The sequence below is a fragment of the Chiloscyllium punctatum genome, chromosome 8, assembly GCF_047496795.1.
Source record: "Chiloscyllium punctatum isolate Juve2018m chromosome 8, sChiPun1.3, whole genome shotgun sequence".
Lineage (NCBI taxonomy): Eukaryota > Metazoa > Chordata > Chondrichthyes > Orectolobiformes > Hemiscylliidae > Chiloscyllium > Chiloscyllium punctatum.
Window position 1 is genome coordinate 16,985,030 of NC_092746.1, and position 21,134 is coordinate 17,006,163.

Consider the following 21,134-nt stretch of genomic DNA (forward strand, 5'->3'; position numbering starts at 1 on the left):
CATACTTATATCAATTGTCTCCTCATTCTCCTTTGCTTCACCAAGTTAAACCAAAGTGTATTCACTTGGAATTATGCCTTCACTATCACTGTATCAAAATCCTGGAAACCCTTCCTTTTACATCAACGTAGGCATGAACAGCATAGAATGTAGCATGTCAAGAAAACACTTACTCACCACCTTACCAAGAGCAATTAAGGATAAACATGGTCTTTGCCAATAATACTCACATATTGCACATGAATAAAAAACATATTTAATCAATTTTACTCAAATCTAACAACAGAACAATTACCTGGCATCTTCCGCTGTCTCTGCAGTAAGGTAGAAGATGCGATCTTCTAATGCTATACTAATACCATTCTCCTTGCCAGTGTCATCGATAATCTCCCTAATAATGAAAACAGAACCACAATATTCTTTTCACATGTTCGTTTGCAGGAGCACAGGACACACAAGGTGAGTTATTGTACATTGTTACAACAGCTAGAAAGCATGGCACCTTTAAAGTGACCATTACCTTGCAGATTTAATATCAATGGTTCCTTTTAACCTTTCTTCGCTGTCATTCTCAAAGTACATTAATTTGCTCTCTCTCAGAACGAACCAACGTCTTTTCCAGTTGCGTCTTGATAAGGTTGATGTGCCACCGCCTTTCTTGAACAACCAACCTAGCTTCAAGGCTTCTTGTTTTGAACGGAACCACATGAAAGTTTCATCCTTTAAAACACACCAACGGCGTTTCCATGTATTCATCAGGCCTCCTGCGAAACAAGTGCATTAACGTCTTGATGATCTTTGCCAAGGTGCTAACCCAAATCCATGGAACAGAAAATATTAAACTTGAACAAAAACGTTTAACTTCTCAAGAAGAATAGTTAATTTGAATACATTTCAAACTATCTCATAATATTTAAGACTATGGGGAAAGTGCTGGAAAGTAGGACTTGTGTTGATTTTGTCAGCGCAGTTTCCATGCACCAAAGGGTCTCTTCCATACTGTATGATACTATGTTTGTGTCATTTTAGTGTGAACAACAATGTTTATGTAAAACAAGATGTTTTGCTACGTTAAAGAAGTGCTTCACATTTGATGTTAAATCTCATAAGAAGAAATTAGAACAGGAAATCAAACGTTTGGTCAAAGAGGTAGACTTTAAGCAGCATCTTGAAAAGATACTCTTAAAAGACAAGGACAGTTTCACAAAGGGAACTACAGAACATAGTCTGCTAAAAGAACTACTAATAATGATGGGGGGAAAAAAAACAGGAATGTGTAAGAGGCCAAAATTGAAGGAACAGACATCTCAGAAAGTTGTTGTTGACAAACAGAGAGATATGGATGGAGTGAGGCCAGGGAGATATTTGTAGGTAAGATTGAGATGGAAAAATTGAACTATTCAAAGTTTGGGAGAAGATTTGTAGCTCGGGTGCTCGTTGTTGTGGTTCTGTTCACCGAGCTGGGAATTTGTCTTGCAAGACAAATCTGGCAAGACAAATTCCCAGCTCGGCGAACAGAACCACAACAAATTGAACTATTGCTAGATCTGGGAGCCAATATAGAACAGTCAGTACAGGGGTAACGGTGAATGTGATTTAGTGCAATTAAACTCTTAAATATTTCAGATCTTAAATATTCCACATGCAATTCCTCACATTGAAATCATCAAGAGTACAAACTTTTGATCACAATAATCCCATAAAGTAGAAGTTGTAGCACCAATGAAGAGAAATCTCTCTACCCCCGAGGAGTGGAGTCTGTGGAATTCTCTGCCAAAGGAAGAGTTTGAGACCAAAACATTGAATGCCTTCAAGGAGACATATATAGTTCTGAGGCTTAGAAGGAACAAAGAATATGGGAGAAAGTGGGGAACAAGGTATTCAGTTGGATCATCAGCCATAGTCATACTTGCACCCATCAGCTATGCAGCATTGTTTTCCATTCCTACTCAGTGATGTCTCAATGTCAAACATTTATGTCACCGGTAAACGGTTGCACTTTGTAATTCTACGAATTAGCTGATTATCCCCTTTATGCAGCATGTGTAAAGAAAGATGTTTTGGAAGTTGTTTTGAATGATGGATGTACTTGGGATAACACCATTATTTCCTAACTGTTATATATATTGCCAGTCTGGGCTTTAATGTTATGGAGAGATATTAAGTGGTGGCAAGGCACTTCCCCCAGAGTCAAAGGAGATATCAATACTAACTGCTCTGAGCCTATTGCACTTTTAATTGATTGCAGATCATCAGCAGCACAAAGCAAAAAGTGTAAGATTAGAAAACTCATTTGTAGAAACAAAATAATTTAATATGAGACTTACTCTTAATTGATTTTACTTAGAACATAAAATATTACAGCAAAGTATATGCCCTTCGCCCCTCGATGTTGCATTGACCTGTGGAACCAATCTAAAGCCCATCTAACATACACTAGCCCATTCTTGTCCATATGTCTATCCAATGACCATTAAAGTACATTGGTGAAACTACTACAGTTGCAGTGTGTTCCATGCCCTACTGAGTAAAGAAACTACCTCTGACAACTGTCCTATATCTATCATCCTCCAATTTAAAGCTAAGACATGCCATTTGTGAATGAATCAGAATATACTATTTTTCACAACCGCTATGATTAATCTTGTGGGAAATGGGTACGGTCAGAGGTTGCAAGCATTATCCCATGCATAGAAGGTTGAGAGCTGACTTTATAGAAGTTTAAAAAATCATGAGGGGCATAGAAAAGGCAAACAGCAAAAATCTTTTCCCTAGGATAGGGAAATTCAAAACTAGAAGGCTTAATGTTAATGTGAGAGGAGAAAGTTTTAAAAGGATCCGAGGGACAACTTCGAGGTCTATGTCATAGATTCCCTACAGTATGGAAACGGGCCTTTGGCCCGATAAGTCCACACCGACCCTCCAAAGAGTAATCCACCCAGACCCATTCCCCTACCCTATATTTCCCCTGACTAGATTAGATTACTTACAGTGTGGAAACAGGCCCTTCGGCCCAACAAGTTCACAATGACCCTCTGAAGAGAAACCACCCCCCCTGTATTTACCCTCTGACTAATCCACTTAACACTATGGGCAATTTAGCATGGCCAATTCACCTAACCTGCACAACTTTGGACTGTGGGAGGAAACCAGGGCACCTGGAGGAAACCCACACAGACACGGGGAGAATGTGCAAACTCCACACAGACAGTTGCCAGAGGCTGGAATTGAACCTGGGTCCCTGGTGCTGTAAGGCAGCAGTGCTAACCACTGAGCCACTGTGCTGCCCACTAATGCACCTAATCTACACATCCCTAAACACTACGGGCAATTTACCGTTGCCAATTCACCTAACCTGCACAGCTTTGGACTGTGGGAGGAAACCAGAGCATCTGAAGTAATGTATTGATGTGGACAGGGAACTGGTTGGCAGACAGGAAGCAGAAAGTTGGAATAAACAGGACATTTTCAGAGTGACAGACAGTGACAGGTGGGGTGATGCAGGGTTCAGTACTGGGACCTTAGTTGTTCACAATATACATAACAATTTGGATAAAGAAATTGAATGCAATATCTCTAAATATACAAATGACTCTGAGCTCAGTGGCAATGTGTTGTGAGGAGGATACACAGAGATTGCACGGTGACTTGGACATGCTGTCTGAGTGCCAAATACTTGGCGAATGCAATTGAACGTGGATAAATGTGAGGTTATTCATTTGGGAGGCAAAAACAGGAAAGCAGATTATTATCTGAATGTGGGTCGAGAGACTGGTGCTGAAAAAGCACTGCAGGCCAGGCAGCATCAGAGGAGCAGAAGAATCGATGTTTCAGGCATAAGCCCTTCATCAGGAATGGGAGGAGAACTTCTTCAGGGTAAGCATCCTTGGAAAAGGCTTGGCATTAGGGTTGAAATCAATGAGGGAAATGGGAGGACTGCAGACGCTGGAGATAAGCATCTGCTCCATGGCTGTGCTTTTCCACCACCACACTCCCAACTTTGATCTCAGCACCTGTAGGCCTCACTTTCTCCTGTTATCCGAATGGTGACTGGTTGGGAAAAGGTGAGATGCAACGAGACCTGGGTGCCATGGTGAAACAGTTGCTGAACCTGCAGGTGCACCAGTTGGTGAGGAAAGCTGGCCTTCACAGTGAGAGGACTTGAGTGTATGAGTGGAATGGGCTAGCTGCAGTTATATATGGCCTTGGTGAGACCACACCTTGAGTATCATGTGCAGATTTGGTCTCCTAGGCTGAGGAAGGTCATTCTTGCTATTGAGGATGTTGAGCAAAGGTTCACCAGGCTAATTCCTGGAATAGCAGGCGTGTCAAATGAAGAAATTTTGGTTTGACTGGGCTTGTATTCGCTGGAATTCAGAAGAATGAGGGGAGGGATCTCCGAGAAACAGATAAAATCCTGTTGGGGCTGGTCAGTCTTGAAGTCAAGAACAAGGGAACACAGTCCAAGAATAGGGGGTAAGCCATTCAGGACTGAGCTAAGGAAGAATTTCTCCACTCAGAGTTGCGAACCTGTGGAATTCTCTACCATAGGAAGTGTTGCGGCCAGTTCATTAGATATATTAAAGAGGGAGTTGGATATGGCTTATTGCAGCTGAATGGTGAGAATGTGTGAGTGGGATACTGAAATTGCATAATCAGCCATGATTTTATTGAACGGTGGTACAGGCTGAATGACAAACTCCTGCACCTATTTTCTATGTTCCTATGACTCTATAATAGAACTATTTGTTTGTACTTTCAATGTTGCCATATTTACAATACGTTGCCTTTAAAGATAGAGTCATAGAGATGTACAGCACGGAAACAGACCCTCCTGTCCAACTTGTCCATGCCAACCAGATATCCCAACCCAATCTAGTCCCACCTACCAGCAACTGGCCCATATCCCTCCAAACCCTTCCTATTCATATACGCATTCAGATGCCTCTTAAATGTTGCAATTGTACCAGCCTCCACCACTTCCACTGGTAGCTCATTCCATACACGCACCACCTTCTGAATGAAAAAGTTGCCTCTTATGTCCCTTTCATATCTTTCTCCTCTCACCCTAAATCTATGCCCTCTAGGTCTGGACTCCCCCTCTCCAGGGTAAAGACTTAGCCCATTAACCCTATCCATGCCCCTCATGATTTTCTAAATCTCTATCAGGTCACCCTTCAGTCTCCGACGCTCCAGGGAAAACAGCCCTCGTCTATTCAGCCTCTCCCTATAGCTCAAATCCTCCAACCCTCTCAACAGCCTTGTAAATCTTTTCTGAACCCTTTCAAGTTAAACAACAGCTTTTCGATAGGAAGGAGACCAGAATTGCATGCGATATTCTAACAGTGGCCTAACCAATGTCCTGTACAGCTGCAACATGACCTCCCAACTCCTCTACTCAGTACTGTAATCAATAAAGGAAAGCATACCAAAAACCTTCTTCACTCTCCTATCTAGCTGCGACTCCACTTTCAAAAAGATATGAACCTGCACTCCAAGGTCTCTTTGTTCAGCAACACTCCCTAGGACCATTAAGTGTATAAGTCCTGCTATGATTTGCTCTCCCAAAATGCAGCACCTCGCATTTATCTAAATTAAACTCCATCTGCCACCTCGCAGCCCATTGGCCCATCTGAACAAGATCCCGTTGTAATCAGAGGTAACCTTCTTCGCTGTCCAATACACTTCCAATTATTGTGTCATCAGCAAACTTACTAACTATATCTCTTATCCTCATATCCAAATCATTTATAAAAATGATGAAAAGTAGAGGACCCAGCACCAATCCTTGTGGCACTCCACTGGTCACAGGCCTCCAGTCTGAAAAACCACCCCCACCCTCTGTCTTCTACCTTTGAGCCAGTTCTGTATCCAAATGGCTAGCTCTCCTTGTATTCCATGAGATCTAACCTTGTTAATCAGTCTCCCATGGAGAACCTTGTCGAACGCCTTACTGAAGTCCATATAGATCACATCTACTGCTCTGCCCTAATCAATCCTCTTTGTTACTTCTTCAGAAAACTCAATCAAGTTTGTGATACATGATTTCCCATATACAAAGCCATGTTGACTATCCCAAATCTATCCTTGCCTTTCCAAATACATGTACATCCTGTTCCTCAGGATTCCCTCCAACAACTTGCCCACCACCGAGGTCAGGCTCACTGGTCTATAGTTCCCTGGTTTGTCCTTACCAGCTTTCTTAAACAGTGGCACCACATTAGCCAACCTCCAGTCTTCCAGCACCTTACCTGTGACTATCTACGCTATAAATGTCTCAGTAAGAGGCCCAGCAATCACTTCCCTAGCTTCCCACAGAGTTCTAGGGTACACCTGATCAGGTCCTGGGATTTATCTACTTTTATGCATTTCGAGACTTTCAACATTTCCTCCTCTGTAATATGAACATTTTCAAGGTGTCACCATCTGTTTCCCCACATTCTATATCTTCCATGTCCTTTTCACACAGTAAATACCAATGCAAAAAACTCATCTAGTATGTGCCCCATCTCCTGTGGCTCCACACAAAGGCTGCCTTGCTCATCTTTGAGGGGCCGAATTCTCTCCCCAGTTACCCTTTTGTCCTTAATGTTTTTGGAAAAACCTTTGGATTCTCCTTAACTCTATTTGCCAAAGCTATCTCATGCCCTCTTTTTAGTTTGGGTTCAATCACGGTATATTCTTATGCGGATCAAAAGGAGAGAAAATACATCCAAAGCTTCCTGGCTTGTGAGACCTCAGTGCCTTGAAGCAAGAGATGCTATATGGTCTTTTACATATTAAAAAAGTGGACTGACAGAGGGAACTGAAAGCAGTGAGACCCAAGAGCTGAAACCTGGAGTGATTAATGAGATGACTGGTGAGGATTTGTTTATTTCTCCCCATGTAACTTACAACAGTAGTTTAACCTGATACCAGAATGACAAAAGTAATGCATTAAAATGCATAACAAGTGAAATTCCACAACATAACTATGAAAAATTGTTAAGTAACATGTTTAAACATGTACTTGGACTAGTTAAATGAAACAAAACTCAGTTGGCCTTATTATGAGGTCTGTTTGATTAGGGCCTACATACAAGATTCCTGGGGGACTTGACAGAGTAGATGTGGAATCGATGTTTCCCCTTGTAGGAATATCCAGGATCAGATGACATAACTGCAAATCAAAGGGTTGCCTGGTTAAACAGAGGAGAGGAGGAATTGCTTTCCCCACAGAGTAGTGAATCTGTGAATTCTTTAGCACAGAGAGCTGCAGAGACTGGGTTGATAACTATATTTATGGCTGAGATAAGACAGATTTTTAATCAGTCAAGGAATTAAAGATTATGGGGAAATGGCAGGAAAGTGGTGTTGAGGATTATCAGATCAACTGAATATCAGTTATAGGTTAAATAGCTTACACCTGCTCCTGAACCTAGAGTGGAAGCTGACCAAAGTGTCAGTGTCATTGAAATTGAAATCTATGACACAGAAGAAAGCTCTTTCGTTTACTGTGTCCATGCTGGTCAAGAACAACCACCGAATTATTCTAATCACAGTTTTCAGCACCTGGCCCGTAGCCTTGCTTGCCTTGAAACCACAAATGCATATTTAAATTCTTCAATGCCATGAATGTTTCTGTGGTGTGGAGGTGCTGGTGTTGGACTGGGGCAGACAAAGTTAAAAGTCACACAACACCAGATTATACTCCAACAGGTTTACTTGGCAGTACAAGCTTTTAGAGTGCTGCTCCTTCATCAGGTAACTAGTGGGGCAGGATCAGAGGACACAGAATTTATGGTAAAAGATCAAAGTGTCATACAACTGATGTGATGAAATTGCATGAATGAATGAAACTCATATTGAAAAAGTAGTAAGTAAGTCTCAGCACACAGCTGCAGTAATCAGTTTAATATCGTTTATTCTTTCATTACGATTTCTAACGGAACGAGGACATGCCACAACCCAAAGGACTAGCCACACTACCATACATCAGGAGCATTTCTGAACTGACAGCCAGACGACTGCGACCACTAGGACTCATAACAGCACACAAACCAACAGCCACTCTCAGACAACAACTCACCAGAATGAAGGACCCGATACCCAACATAAGCAAAACCAATGTAGTGTACAAAATCCCATGCAAGGACTGCACAAAACACTACATAGGACAAACAGGAAGACAGATAACGATTCGTATACACGAACACCAACTAGCCATGAAACGACACGACCAGCTATCCTTAGTAGCCACACACGCAGATGACAAGCAACATGAGTTCAATTGGGACAACACTACTATTATAGGGCAAGCCAAACAGAGAACAGCCAGGGAATTCCTAGAGGCATGGCACTCATCCACAGATTCTATCAACAAACACATCGACCTGGACCCAATATACCGGCCACTACAGCGGACAGCTGGAACTGACAACCGGAAGCGGCAGAAACAAGCCACTATAAATACCGGAGGAAACAGCACAGAAGCGCTTCACAGGAGGCTCCCAAGCACTGAGGATGTCATCTAGACAGGGGACGAAACGTTTGCAAGACAAATTCCCAACTCGGCGAACAGAACCACAACAACGAGCATCCGAGCTACAAATCTTCTCCCAAACTTTGAATTACGATTTCTAACTTATTTCGAGCATAGTATTTTTACTAACATTTACTAGTTTAAAAGACACAAGGGTTGACACACGCAGACCAGACAGACATCCCATCAGAAGGAACAGCCAGCACTTAGCATGTTTTAACCCATCTCCTGTCTCCCAGGACAGAAGCCCTTGAAGCCTTTGAGTACTACAGATAAAAAAAATAACTCTATAGCAGTGAGATTTTAATTTATGTAAGAATTGCATTTCCGGATTCTATTGCTGCCTTGAACATTGTGCTGTGATTGCTGAATACAGAGGCTATTTTCATTACTCAGCGATTTCAGTCATTATTTTAACATGATCCCACAGAACTATAGGCCAGTTAGCCTAACATCTGTGGAAGGTAAGTTACTTGAGAAGATTCTGAGGATAAGATACACGTGTATTTAGAAAGACAAGATCTGATTAGGAGTAGTCAACATGGCTTTGTACATGGGAGATCATGCCTCACTTGATGAAGTGACCAAGAAGGAAACCTGAAGGGCAACTTTGTTTTTTTTTATGCAGAGAGTGGTACGCGTAACGAATGAGCTGCCAGTGGAAGTGGTTGAGGCGGGTACATTAGCAACATTTATAAGGCATATGGATAAATACATGCATAGGAAAGGTTGAGAAGGATATGGGCCAAGTATAGGGAAACGGTGTTAGCGTGGATGGATATTTTGGTCGGTATGGACCAGTTTGGCCAGAAGGGCCGCGTCTGTGCTGTAGGACTTCATGACTCTATACGAGGGAAGAAAAGGTTCATGAGAATGACTCTGGATTGAGGAATTATAGTAATGTAGATAAATCAGAGAAAATGAGGCATGGAGAAGGCAGGCTTATACAGGCACTCAAAATCATGACAGGTCCAGAAAGTTTGCTAGGGAGGAATGGTTTCTATTGGGAGAAGGATTGAGAACAAGAAAGCACACTGGAGGATGAACCTCTTTCACATAGCCGCTGGTTAGGATCTAGAATGTTCTGGCAGCGTGATGGAGGCAGGCTCAATTGAGGCATTCAAATGACATTTAGATTGTCATCTGAAAGAAGAAGAATATGTAAGGCCAAGGGGAATGGAACTGGATAAATTGCTCCTGCAGAGAACATGCACAGATATAATCGGAGCAGATGGTCTTCTTCTCTGTTGTAACAATTTTTGTGGCTTTACTGATTCTAAAGGAATCTGACACAGTAGTAGCTGGCAGACTTCTCTCCTGGTGGACAGATCTAGGACATGCAGGCAAAGCTTAAAAATATGACGTCTTTCATTTAAGATGGAAGCGGGGAGGAATTTCTTCTTCTTGATATTTGTATATCTTTGACATTTTCCTCCTCAAAGAGCATTGGAAGCTGGGCTACTGAGTAAATTCAGATTGAAGGCAGATGGATTTTTGATCAACCAGGGAAGCAGTGGCAAGGGAGACAAGTCTAGCTCGACATTGAACTCTAGATGGAGCTAGAATCAGGATTTGTGCACTCAAGGGTAAGTAGGGCTTGAATCCTTGATTAAGCCATGCTTAAATATAATACTTCAGTTTGCAGTCCCTTGAGAATGATGAAAACAGATAATCAGATATTTTTTAAGGCTGATGCAATAACTCTTACTTACCTTATTGACAAATTCCATCTTACCTTTCATAAACAGGAAACTGTGAAAATATGGCAGACTGACACAGCTGTAAATGGAGTCTCTGCGGTAGGCCAGCTCGTTGGTATCAAATCTTGAATCCAAATCATCATCACTCTCTTCAAACTGTAGTAAGGAAAATTGATTTTTAATGTTAGATAATAATGACAAAAGCTTTTTATATTAAAAACGAATATGTACGAATAAAAGTATTTTGAAGACAATACTAAGAAGATGCATTTGAAACCAGGCTAGTGCAGCACAGGGATGCCTCACTGTGGTCGGCTTGGCATGACATGATATTTCAATTAGCTGGGATGGAAGTCTGACTCTGTTACACTAACCCTTGTCAAGAACCACCAAAGCTGCTCTGCTCAAAGTGAACCACTGCTGGTCTAGTACAGGTCGTGAATACAAAACTACCAGAGCAATGTGTATAACATGTGTTTGTACAATTCAATCTTCCATCACCTTTCTTTATCAAGGTAATACACTGATTATATATTTTGGGTACATTTTAAGTGTTTAAATATTTCCAAGCTGACCTCAAGGTGATCTCCAATTCCACATCTTCTATTCAGTGCCTGAATGCAGAATCTGACACTGACAAAACGGTTATACTCAACTACTGAGAAAATAAAAGTATAAATAAACACAAATAATTATTAACCATAATTTTAAGAGAGTACCTTAATCCCATAAAACTAACAGAAACCTAGAAGGCCTCACAGCACTCAACTCCAATATTTCAAGAATCTATCGATCTCCTCTTTAAATACTTCCAGTGATCTAACCTCCACAATTCTCTGGGATACAGAATTCCAGATGTTCATTACTGTCCAGGAAATTTCTTCTCATTTTGTTTTAAGTGACCATCTTCCTATTCTGTAACCTAAGTTTCTATTAATTCTGTGAAAGTGGATATTTTCACATTTTATTTCACGTTATTGTCAGTCAGGAAGAGATCTTAGGTTAGAGGAGGATTAAAAACATCAGTGGCAGATGAACCTTAATCCTGATAAGTGACAGTTTAGAAGTTGACACTTTGAAAGATGTAACAAGACAAGGGAGTAATCAATGAATGGTGGGACATTAGAAGGCTCTGAGGAACAGAGGGTGCTTGTCCACAAAGCCCAGAAAGTGACAAGGCAGTTTAGTAACATAGTTAATGTGGCGTGTGGGATACTTACCTTCATCATAGAATCCTAACAATGTGGAAGGTGGCCATTAGGCCCATCGAGTCCACACTGACCCTTTGAACAGCATCCCATCCCGACGCACACCCCGACCCTATCCCAATTGGCATTTCCCATGGCCAATCCACCTAACCTGTGCATCTTTGGAGGGAGAAAACTGGAGCACCTGGAGAAAACCCACACAGACACAGGGAGAATGTGAAAGCTCCAAACAGACAATCGCCCAAGAGCGGAACTGAATCCAGGTTCCTTGCACTGACAGGGAGCAGTGCGAATCACAATGGCGCCCATATCAGTTGAGGGCAAGATTAAAGAAGGAGGGGGAGTCATGTTGGAGTTGTACAGAATATTGGTTAAACTATAGCTAGAGCAGTTTTGGTCACTGCATTATATGAAAGATATGACTGCTTTGGAGAGTGTTCAGAGGAGATTCACCAGGATGTTGGCCTTGGAAGGTGTGCTTCAGCTATGAAGTGTGGCTAGATAAGCTGGGATTGTTTTCTTTGGAACAGAAAAGGTCAAAGTAAATCTGAGGGGCATGGATTAGATTAGATTACTTTCAGTGTGGAAACAGGCCCTTCGGCCCAACAAGTCCACACCAACCTTCCAAAGAGCAACCCACCCAGACCCATTCCCCGACATTTACCCCTTCACCCAACACTACGGGCAATTTAGCATGGCCAATTCACCTGACCTGCACATCTTTGGACTGCGGGAGGAAACCGAAGCACCCGGAGGAAACCCACGCAGACACGGGGAGAATGTCTGTGTGGAGTTTACATAGTTACTTGAGGCGGGAATTGAACGTGGGTCTCTGGTGCTGTGAGGCAGCAGTCCTAACCACTGTGCCACCGTGCCGCCCATAAGGTAAATAGTAAATGGGCAAAGTAAATAGGAAGTAGCCATTCCCCTTTGTCAAATGATCAATAACAAAGCAGCACTTTTGAAGGTGAAAGGCAGGAGGTTTAAGTGGAGAACTTAGTTTAAATAAATTTTCACCCATAGGGTGGTTGGTGTCTGGAATGCATTGCCTGAGAGTGTGGTAGAGGCAGGAAACCTTACAACCTTAGTTTTGGCGATCCAATGGGCGAAAGGGCCTCTCTTTCAATTGATATTTTTATGGGTTTAAAAGTTGGTCTCCTAGTTCAAGATTCACCCACTGGTGGAAAGATCTTCTCAAGGTGCACCCTAACATTCCCCATCAGAATCTCAGTTTCAATAAGACAACTTATTCTTCCTCTTCTAACCTACTTACTAAGTTTAGTCCTACTTTCTAAGTTAACTCCTTCATCCCAGGAATCAGCCAAATGAATGTCTTTGAAGTGCTTCCTCCAAAGCAAACATTTGCTTTGATAAATAGGGGGAGCTAAACCAAACACAGCACTCAAGGTGCAGCCTCAACAACACCTTACCCAGTTGGAACAACATTTTACCACTTTTAAAATACAAACCCATGATGTAACAAGGGCCAAAATTCTTTCTACCCTCTTAATTACTTGCTGTACCTTAATTTCTTATGTTTAAATCACAAAGATACCCAGATCCCACTATGCTTCACTGTTTTGGAGTCTCTCAGCATTTAAATAATACACCCTTTGGTTCTTCCTATCAAAGCACATGACCACACTTTGTCCTACTTTCAACTCCATCTGCCAGGCTTCTTCTCCATTCGGTCAACATCCCCTTGTAGATTCCTTATTTCATGTATTTTTGTGTTATCAGTAAATATATGGGCATTACACTTGGTCTCCCCCTCTAAATCAATGAAACAGATAGTAAAACATTGAGGCCTCAGAACCTGTCTATGTGGCACTCCACTAGTGACATTTTTACACTTCGAAAAAGACACCCAATCTTGACACTCTGCCTTCCTTCAATGAGCAACCTATGCCAATACATTTGACCATCAGACACAGGAGCTAAAATAGGCCATTCAGCCCATTGGACTGGATCCATCATTCAAGAACATCATGGTTGATCTGATAATGCTCAACTCCATTTTCCTACCTTAGTTTCATAACCCTTGATTTGTTCCATAAACTTACTGATTTAAAAAAAAATATGTCCACCCTAGTCTTGAACACACTAGTGAACCAAACAAACCTTTATTAGATGGCCATTAATGTCATTATATATTTAGTTAGATATGGGGGCCAAAGCTGTTCACAATAATCCAGCTGTTGTCTTTGAAAGTGGAGTCGCAGGTAGATAGGATAGTGAAAGCGGCATTTGGTATGCTTTCTTTTATTGGTCAGAGTATTGAGTACAGGAGTTGGGACGTCATATTGTGGCTGTACAGGATGTTGATTAGACCACTTTTGGAATATTGCGTGCAATTCTGGTCTCCTTCCTAACGGAAGGATCATGTGAAACTTGAAAGGGTTCAGAAAAGATTTACAAGGATGTTGCCAGGGTTGGAGGATTTGAGCTATAGGGAGAGGCTGAACAGGTTGGGGCTGTTTTCCCTGAAACGTTGGAGGCTGAAGGGTGACGTTACAGAGGTTTACAAAATTATGAGGGGCATGGATAGGATAAATAGACAAAGTCTTTTCCCTGGGGTCAGGGAGTCCAGAACTAGAGGACATAGGTTTAGGGTGAGAGGGGAAAGATATAAAAGGGACCTAAGGGGCAACTTTTTCACGCAGAGGGTGGTACGTGTATGGAATGAGCTGCCAGAGGAAGTGGTGGAGGCTGGTACAATTGCAACATTTAAGAGGCATTTGGATGGCGATATGAATTGGAAGGGTTTGGAGGGATATGGGCCAGGTGCCGGCAGGTGGGACTAGATCGGGTTGGGATCTCTGGTCGGCATGGACGGGTTGGACCGAAGGGTCTGTTTCCATGCTGTACATCTGTATGACTCTACAAATGTGTTGCATAGCTTTAGCAAAACCTCCCTACTTTTAAAACTCCACTCCCTTGAACTAAAAACCCCATTTGTATTCGCTATTACCTGCTGTCCAGACATGTAAATTTTGTGATTTATGCAAGAGAACTGGTAAATTACCATGTGCTGTAGTTTTCTACAGCCTTTCTCCATTTAATTAATATTCAGCTTCTCTTCTTTCCATTTTCCCCATAATGTATTCCATGTGCCAAGTTTGTATCCATTTGCTTAACCTGTAGTTATCTTGATTTCATTCCCAGCCCATGCCATCCCATCCAGAATTGGAATTATATTTTAAAATCAAGTGTACTCATGTTTAGGAATACATGAGTACAGTAAAACCTGTACAAAGTCACAATTCTCTGGTGCCATCTTTGTTTTTTTTTTAATTCTGGTTTTGTAACCAACAGCAGAAATCAAAGAACACTAATTGGTAAGAAAAGCATCAGATCTTAAAGTCTAAGTCTTATCTCCATAAAGGTGTTTGGAAACACTCGTGTAGGCACCTGGGCCTAGCCACAGACTACTTGGAGTCTTGGTCAGACTGCGAGATTTGCATGGATCGCCTGGGAGGACCTGCTTTGTCTGAACGCGAAGGAGCTTTGCCACAGTTGCCAAGTATGTCTGGTTTGTTTGCGTCATCTGCAAACTTAGCTATAGTACGTTCACTTTCCTCATCCAAATCATCTACGTATATTGTCAATAATTGTGGCCAGACAACTGACCCCTGTGGCACTTCACCGGTCTCAGACTGCCATCCTGTAAATGCTCCCCTTATCCCAGCTCTACCAATGCTTATTTACTATCCATTTCTCTATCCATGCTTATATGTTACCTTCAACGCCATTTGCTCTTATCATATTAAATAGCCTCATGTGTGTCTCCTTTTCAAATGCCTTCTGAGAATGTAATTATGTTACATCCAAACCGTCCCCATTATTATCCTGCTTGTTCCCACCCCAAAGAATTCTAAGAAACTTGTCAGGTATGATTTCCCCTTCGTGAAGCAATGCTGACTCTGCTTGATCGTATTATGGTTTTCTAGTCTTTGCAATTACATCCTTTTTAATAGGCTCTTAATGTTTTTCCAATAATAGATATTAAACTAACTGGCCTACAGTAATGTGATTTTTTTAAAAAGTCTATTTCCCTTTCTTAAAGAAAGGTTTTACACTAACAGTTTTCCAATCCTCTCTGGGGCTTTGAGAATCTAAGGATTGTTGGAAGATTATTACCATTATCAGTGCAAAGTATTTATTCAACTCCTCTGCCATTTTCTTGTTACCCATTACTATTTCCCTATTCTCATCCTCCCAAGGGCCACTCTCTTCCTTTTCAGCTGCTTAAAGAAGCCCTTCCTCTCAGGTCTTTATTTGCAAGTTTATCCTCAAGTTCTATCTTATCCCACTTTGTTTTTTGGCTGTCTTTTGTTGGTTTGTAAAACAAATCTCAATCCTCTGAATTATTACTAATATTTGCTACTTTGTATTCTTTTCTCTTTCAATTTGATTATATTTCTAACTTCCATTGTTAACCATAACTGGCTTATCTTCTTCCTAGAATCCACTTTCTCACTGTTGTGAGCCACAATCTATTCTCTTTAACACCTGCCATTGTTCCTTTGTTTTTGCTGCTAAAGTCTTTTCCTAGTCTACTCCAACCAGCTCTGCCCTCATTTCTTCATAATTAACCTTATTCAAGTTTAGCACAGTTGTTTCGGACCCAATATTCTTCCTCTCAAGCTGAATCCTGAACTCTACTGTAATATGGTCACCATTTCGAGGGGCATGGATAGGGTAAATAGGCAAAGTCTCTTCCTTGGGGTCGGGAAGTCTAGAACTAGAGGGCATAGGTTTAGAGTGAGGGGGGGAAAGATATAAAAGAGACCTAGGGGACAACTTTTTCATGCAGAGGGTGGTACGTGTATGGAATGAGCTGCCAGAGGAAGTGGTGGAGGCTGGTACAATTGCAACATTTAAGAGGCATTTGGATGGGTATATGAATAGGAAGGGTTTGGAGGGATATGGGCCGGGTGCTGGCAGGTGGGACTAGATTGGGTTGGCATATCAGGTCGGCATGGACGGGTTGGACCGAAGGGTCTGTTTCCATGCTGTACATCTCTATGACTCGGTGACACGGAAAGAGGACATTTCACCCAATAAGTCCACACTGACCCTCCGAAGAGAATCCCACCCAGACCCATTCCCCATTACTCTACATTTCCCATGACTAATGCACCTAACCTGCACATCCTTGAACACTGTGGGCACTTTACCATGATCAATTCATCTAATCTGCATATCTTTGGACTGTGGGAAGAAACCGGAGCACCCAGAGAAAAACCAACCAGATACAGGAAGAATGCGCAAACTCCACACAGACACACACAATGAGGTTGGAATCAAACCTGGGTCCCTGGTGCTGCAAGGCAGCAGTGCAAACCACTGAGCCACTATGCTGCCATATTCTTTTGCTCTCTTAGCAGATATTTCCCTTCCAAACTCTCTCTTCCACCCTCATCAGCTCATAGCTCTTTCTATAGCCCACATTAGATATACAAGGATGTTGCCAGGGTTGGAGGATTTGAGCTACAGGGAGAGGCTGAATAGGCTGGGGCTGTTTCACCTGGAGTATCGGAGGCTGAGGGGTGACCTTATACATGTTTATAAAATCATGAGGGGCAATGGATAGGATAAATAGACAAAGTCTTTTCCCTGGGGTGGAGAAGTTCACTACTCAAGAGCATAGCGTGAGGGGGGAGATTTTAAAAGGGACCTGAGGGGCAATATTTTTCACACGAGGAAGTGGGGGAGGCTGGTACAATTGCAGCATTTAACAGCATCTGGACGGGTATATGAATAGGAAGGGTTGAGATATGGGCCCTCTAAGTGCTGGCAAATGGATTAGGGACTCGATTAGGTTGGGATATCTGGTTGGCATGGATGGGTTGGACCCAAGGGTCTGTTTCCGTGCTGTACATCTCTATGACTCTGTTATTACCCCAACACTGAGCTCCTATCTTATGCATAGTTTTTTATATTACTCCTTACCAAAAGCCTTCTGGAAATCCAAATATATCACATCAATTGTTTTCTCTTTAATAACTCTACATGTTATATTTTCAAAGAACTCAAGCAAATGTTGACAAACAGAATTTCTCTTTCACAAAGCCACATTGACTCTGAATGCATTAAGCTTTTTTTTAAAAATGTCTTGCTATTTGCTCCTTCAGAATGTCTCTAAAATTTTCCTAATGACTGATATCAGGCTAACTTAACACTGCCTGGCGGAGTAACCCAAAGAATCTCAGAATCCCTAATGCAGATAGAGACATTCAGCCCATCGAGTTAGTATGGACCAACTCTCTCAAAAATCTCTCTCAATGGATTGGATCCCCCTAACCCTCAATTTACTGAGACTAATCCACTTAGCTTGCACATCTGTGGACATTATGGAGCAATTGAGCACGGTCAAACCACTTAACTTGCACATTTTAAGGCAATGGGTGCAAACGGGAGCACCTGGTGAAAACCCACATGGTCACAGGGAGAATGTGCACGCTCCATACAGACAGTCACCCAAAGATGGAATCAAACCTGGGTCCCTGGCACCATGAAGCATCAGTACTAACCACTGTGCCACCCAAAGGTTTAGGCTGTTTTGTCATTATTAAAATGATGGAAGGTGTCATCAGTGTTATCAGGCAAATCTTGGCTACTGAGCTCTTGGCCCTTTTACAGTCTTGGTTAAAACATGCATTTAAAAAAACTGAATTCCAGAAATGAGGTCAGAGTGACTGCCCTTGGTCATATTTGACCGAGCGTGGTATCGAAGGGCTCTAACAAAAACAGGAATTGTGGGAGAACTCTCTGCTCGTTGGAATCATATCTGGCACTAACAAAGATGGTTGTAGTTCTTTAATATAATACCTCAGAGTAAATGATCCCCATGGAAATAAAGTCATAAGTCTAATGGAATGTTGGCATCCGTTAAGACCACATCTGAAGTACTGGGAGCAGTTTTGATTCCCCTAACTTGAGGAAAGCTATAATTTTGAGGCAGTTCAGAGAAAGTTCATGAGATAATCCCTGGTATTGAAAGAGTGTCTCACAAGCTAAGGCTAAACAAATTGTGATTGTCCTCACTGGAACGTAGAAGAATGAAAAGTGATTGCATTAAACATATAAGAACCTTAACAGGCTTGACAGGGTAAATGCTGAGAGAGAAAAAAAACCAAAACAAATGTGCTGAGAGGCGGTTTCTCCTCATGGGACATTCTAGGACGAGAGGGCATACTCTCAGAATAAAGGGGCACCAATTTAAAACTGAGGTGAAGACATCATCTGATGTCAAGAGTCTTTGTACTCCTTACTGCAGACAGCTGTCGGGGGCAGAGTCTTTGTACATATTTAAGGCTGAGACAGACAAATTCTGGATCAGCTGGGGAATCAAGAGTTACAGGAAAACAGCAGGAAAATAGATCTGAGCAATGTGGATAAGCCATGATCCTATCAAATGAGAGAAGGTTCGGGAGATCGACCAGCCTACTCCTGTTTCTATGGTCTTATGATCTGTGCCCTTGTCCACATTGGGAGTGAGAATCTCACATCGTTTTGACAAGAGCACTGGCTAAACACTGGATCTCAGTGACTGCTCAACCTGGCTACAGGCCAAATTTGACAGAATTGACCTTAGAGGTCCAATGGTCTCCAGAAACACACTGTGCAGGTAACTCTTTCCACTGCACTGCACCCCACCCCAACCTCAATGTGCCACAATGTCTGCAAGTTGAACTCTGAGCTAGAGTTTGAGCAGACATTTGGTGAGTGACTTCTAATAGACTAGTGGTGATCTTTGAGAATGGAGTTAAGATCTCAACTGTTCACTACGTTCATTAGCGATTCTGATAATGGGGTCAACAGCTGCAGATCCAATATTATCAGTGGCACACGGATATATAGCATTAACGGCAATGCAGACAGAAGTGTGAAACTATAAACTGATGCTTCCAGTTTAAGCACTGGGGCAAAATTGCGACAAATGATTTTAATTTAAGAAAATGTAAAGTCATCCACTTTGAACCTAAAATAAATTTAATGGCATTTTCCAAATGGGTGAATGAAGGCCCAAAAGCCCTAGAGGTCCAGGTACACAGTTTTAAGAGAGGTTGAAAAATCATTGTTCTACAATACAGCACACTCGTTAGACCGTAACCTGGTACACTCTGAACAATTCTGACAACCATATCTTAGCAAGGAAATATTAGCCCTAATTTTTGTTGTTCCAGAATCAGCTTATTGAGCCATCAAAAGTAGTGTAACAGATGCTCTCATCTGATCTCACCAATCCTCTGGGCTGCATAGCTCTCAGAGATGGTGGGATATCGACCAACCAGAGCGTGTGTGCCATAAGTTTACTAGAATGAAACCTAGACTGCATTAGTTAAGATAAATAGAGAGATTAATTAAAAGAGAAAGAAAAGATTTTCATTTATACAGTAACTAATGACAACTGGTCATCTGAGAAGACCTCACAATCAAGACAGTGCCTTTGAAGGTCATCACTGTTATAACAAAGGAAATGCAGCAGCAAATGTATTCTTGGCAAATTGCTGCCACCAACAATGATGGTGGCTCAGTGGTTAGCACTGCTGCCTCACAGCACCAGGGATCCAGGTTCAATTCCAGCGTTGGGCGACTGTGTGGAGTTTGCAAATTCTCCCTGTGTCTGCATGGATTTCCTCTGGGTGCTCCGGTTTCCTCCCAATTTAGCATGGCCAGGTCAGATGAATTGGCCATGCTAAATTGCCCATAGTGTTAGGTGCATTAGTCAGAGGGAAATGGGTCTGGGTGGGTTGGTCTTCAGAGGGTCAGTGTGGACTTGTTGGGCCGAAAGGCCTGTTTCCACACTGTAGGGAATCTAATCTAATGATCAAATCTTTTTTTTGTGGTGTTGATTGATGAATACGTATTGAGCAGAAACACTAAGTTCCTCTTCATAATAGCAATTTTATTATGTCTACTTGAGAAAGCAGAAGGGGCCTCGGTTTAAATCAAATTTAAAATACAACCCTCTGACAGGAAGTGCAGCTCTCCTTTAGCACTGTGTTGAACTACTAGTCTCGATTATTTCTTCATGCCCTGGAATAGGATTCAATCTGCCACCGACTAAATTAGTGCCGACTCAATGGACATAACCAATTGGGCTGTCAATCGATACTAGATTTAAAAAAAATTATAACCAAGATTGATAGATTTTTGTTTGCTAAAGTATTGAGAGAGAGTTTGGTTGCAGATCAGTTACGATTTCATTGATTGATATGAAAATTTGAAATGACTTCCACTTGATCCTAAGCTTACTTAATTATATTTTCAACTTCAAAAGAAAAACCTAATCCAATAATAACAAAGGCAAATATTATGAAAGATTATATGTAGTAGCAAATGTGCACGGTGATATATTTGTGCCCAAATCACTCCTTGCAATATTTAAAGCAGGTTAATGAAATTCCAAGACAACCAAGTTTTAGGGATTTGGGCAGTTTGGCAGAAATATGATAACATTTCAGTGCTTTTTTGTAAGTACTCTCAACTTAAATTCCAAAGCATCCATTAGAAGACATCATATTGTTTTCTGAAATATAATCCTGGAGGCCAAGTGGAGCTTTGTCTGAATAGAGCTCTGATTAAATCAGTAATCGCTTACTCTTCTATTGTCAACTGCCATCCACAATCTGTCACTGCACATTGCTTCACGATTTTCAGGATGTCACACTGACTAGTATACACACTGCTATCATA

General features: G+C 41.7%; 1 protein-coding gene across 1 annotated transcript in view; it reads right to left on the minus strand.

The window, feature by feature from the left end:
- The window catches only part of myo10 (myosin X), a 335,499-nt gene that overhangs the window by 84,105 nt on the left and 230,260 nt on the right, over nucleotides 1-21,134 (minus strand). The window contains exons 26-28 of the mRNA XM_072575194.1: nucleotides 10,257-10,377; nucleotides 521-764; nucleotides 296-391 (exon numbers count right to left, since the gene is read on the minus strand). Coding sequence (XP_072431295.1) covers nucleotides 296-391; nucleotides 521-764; nucleotides 10,257-10,377 — 461 coding nt within the window. The remainder of the gene's footprint in view (nucleotides 1-295; nucleotides 392-520; nucleotides 765-10,256; nucleotides 10,378-21,134) is intronic.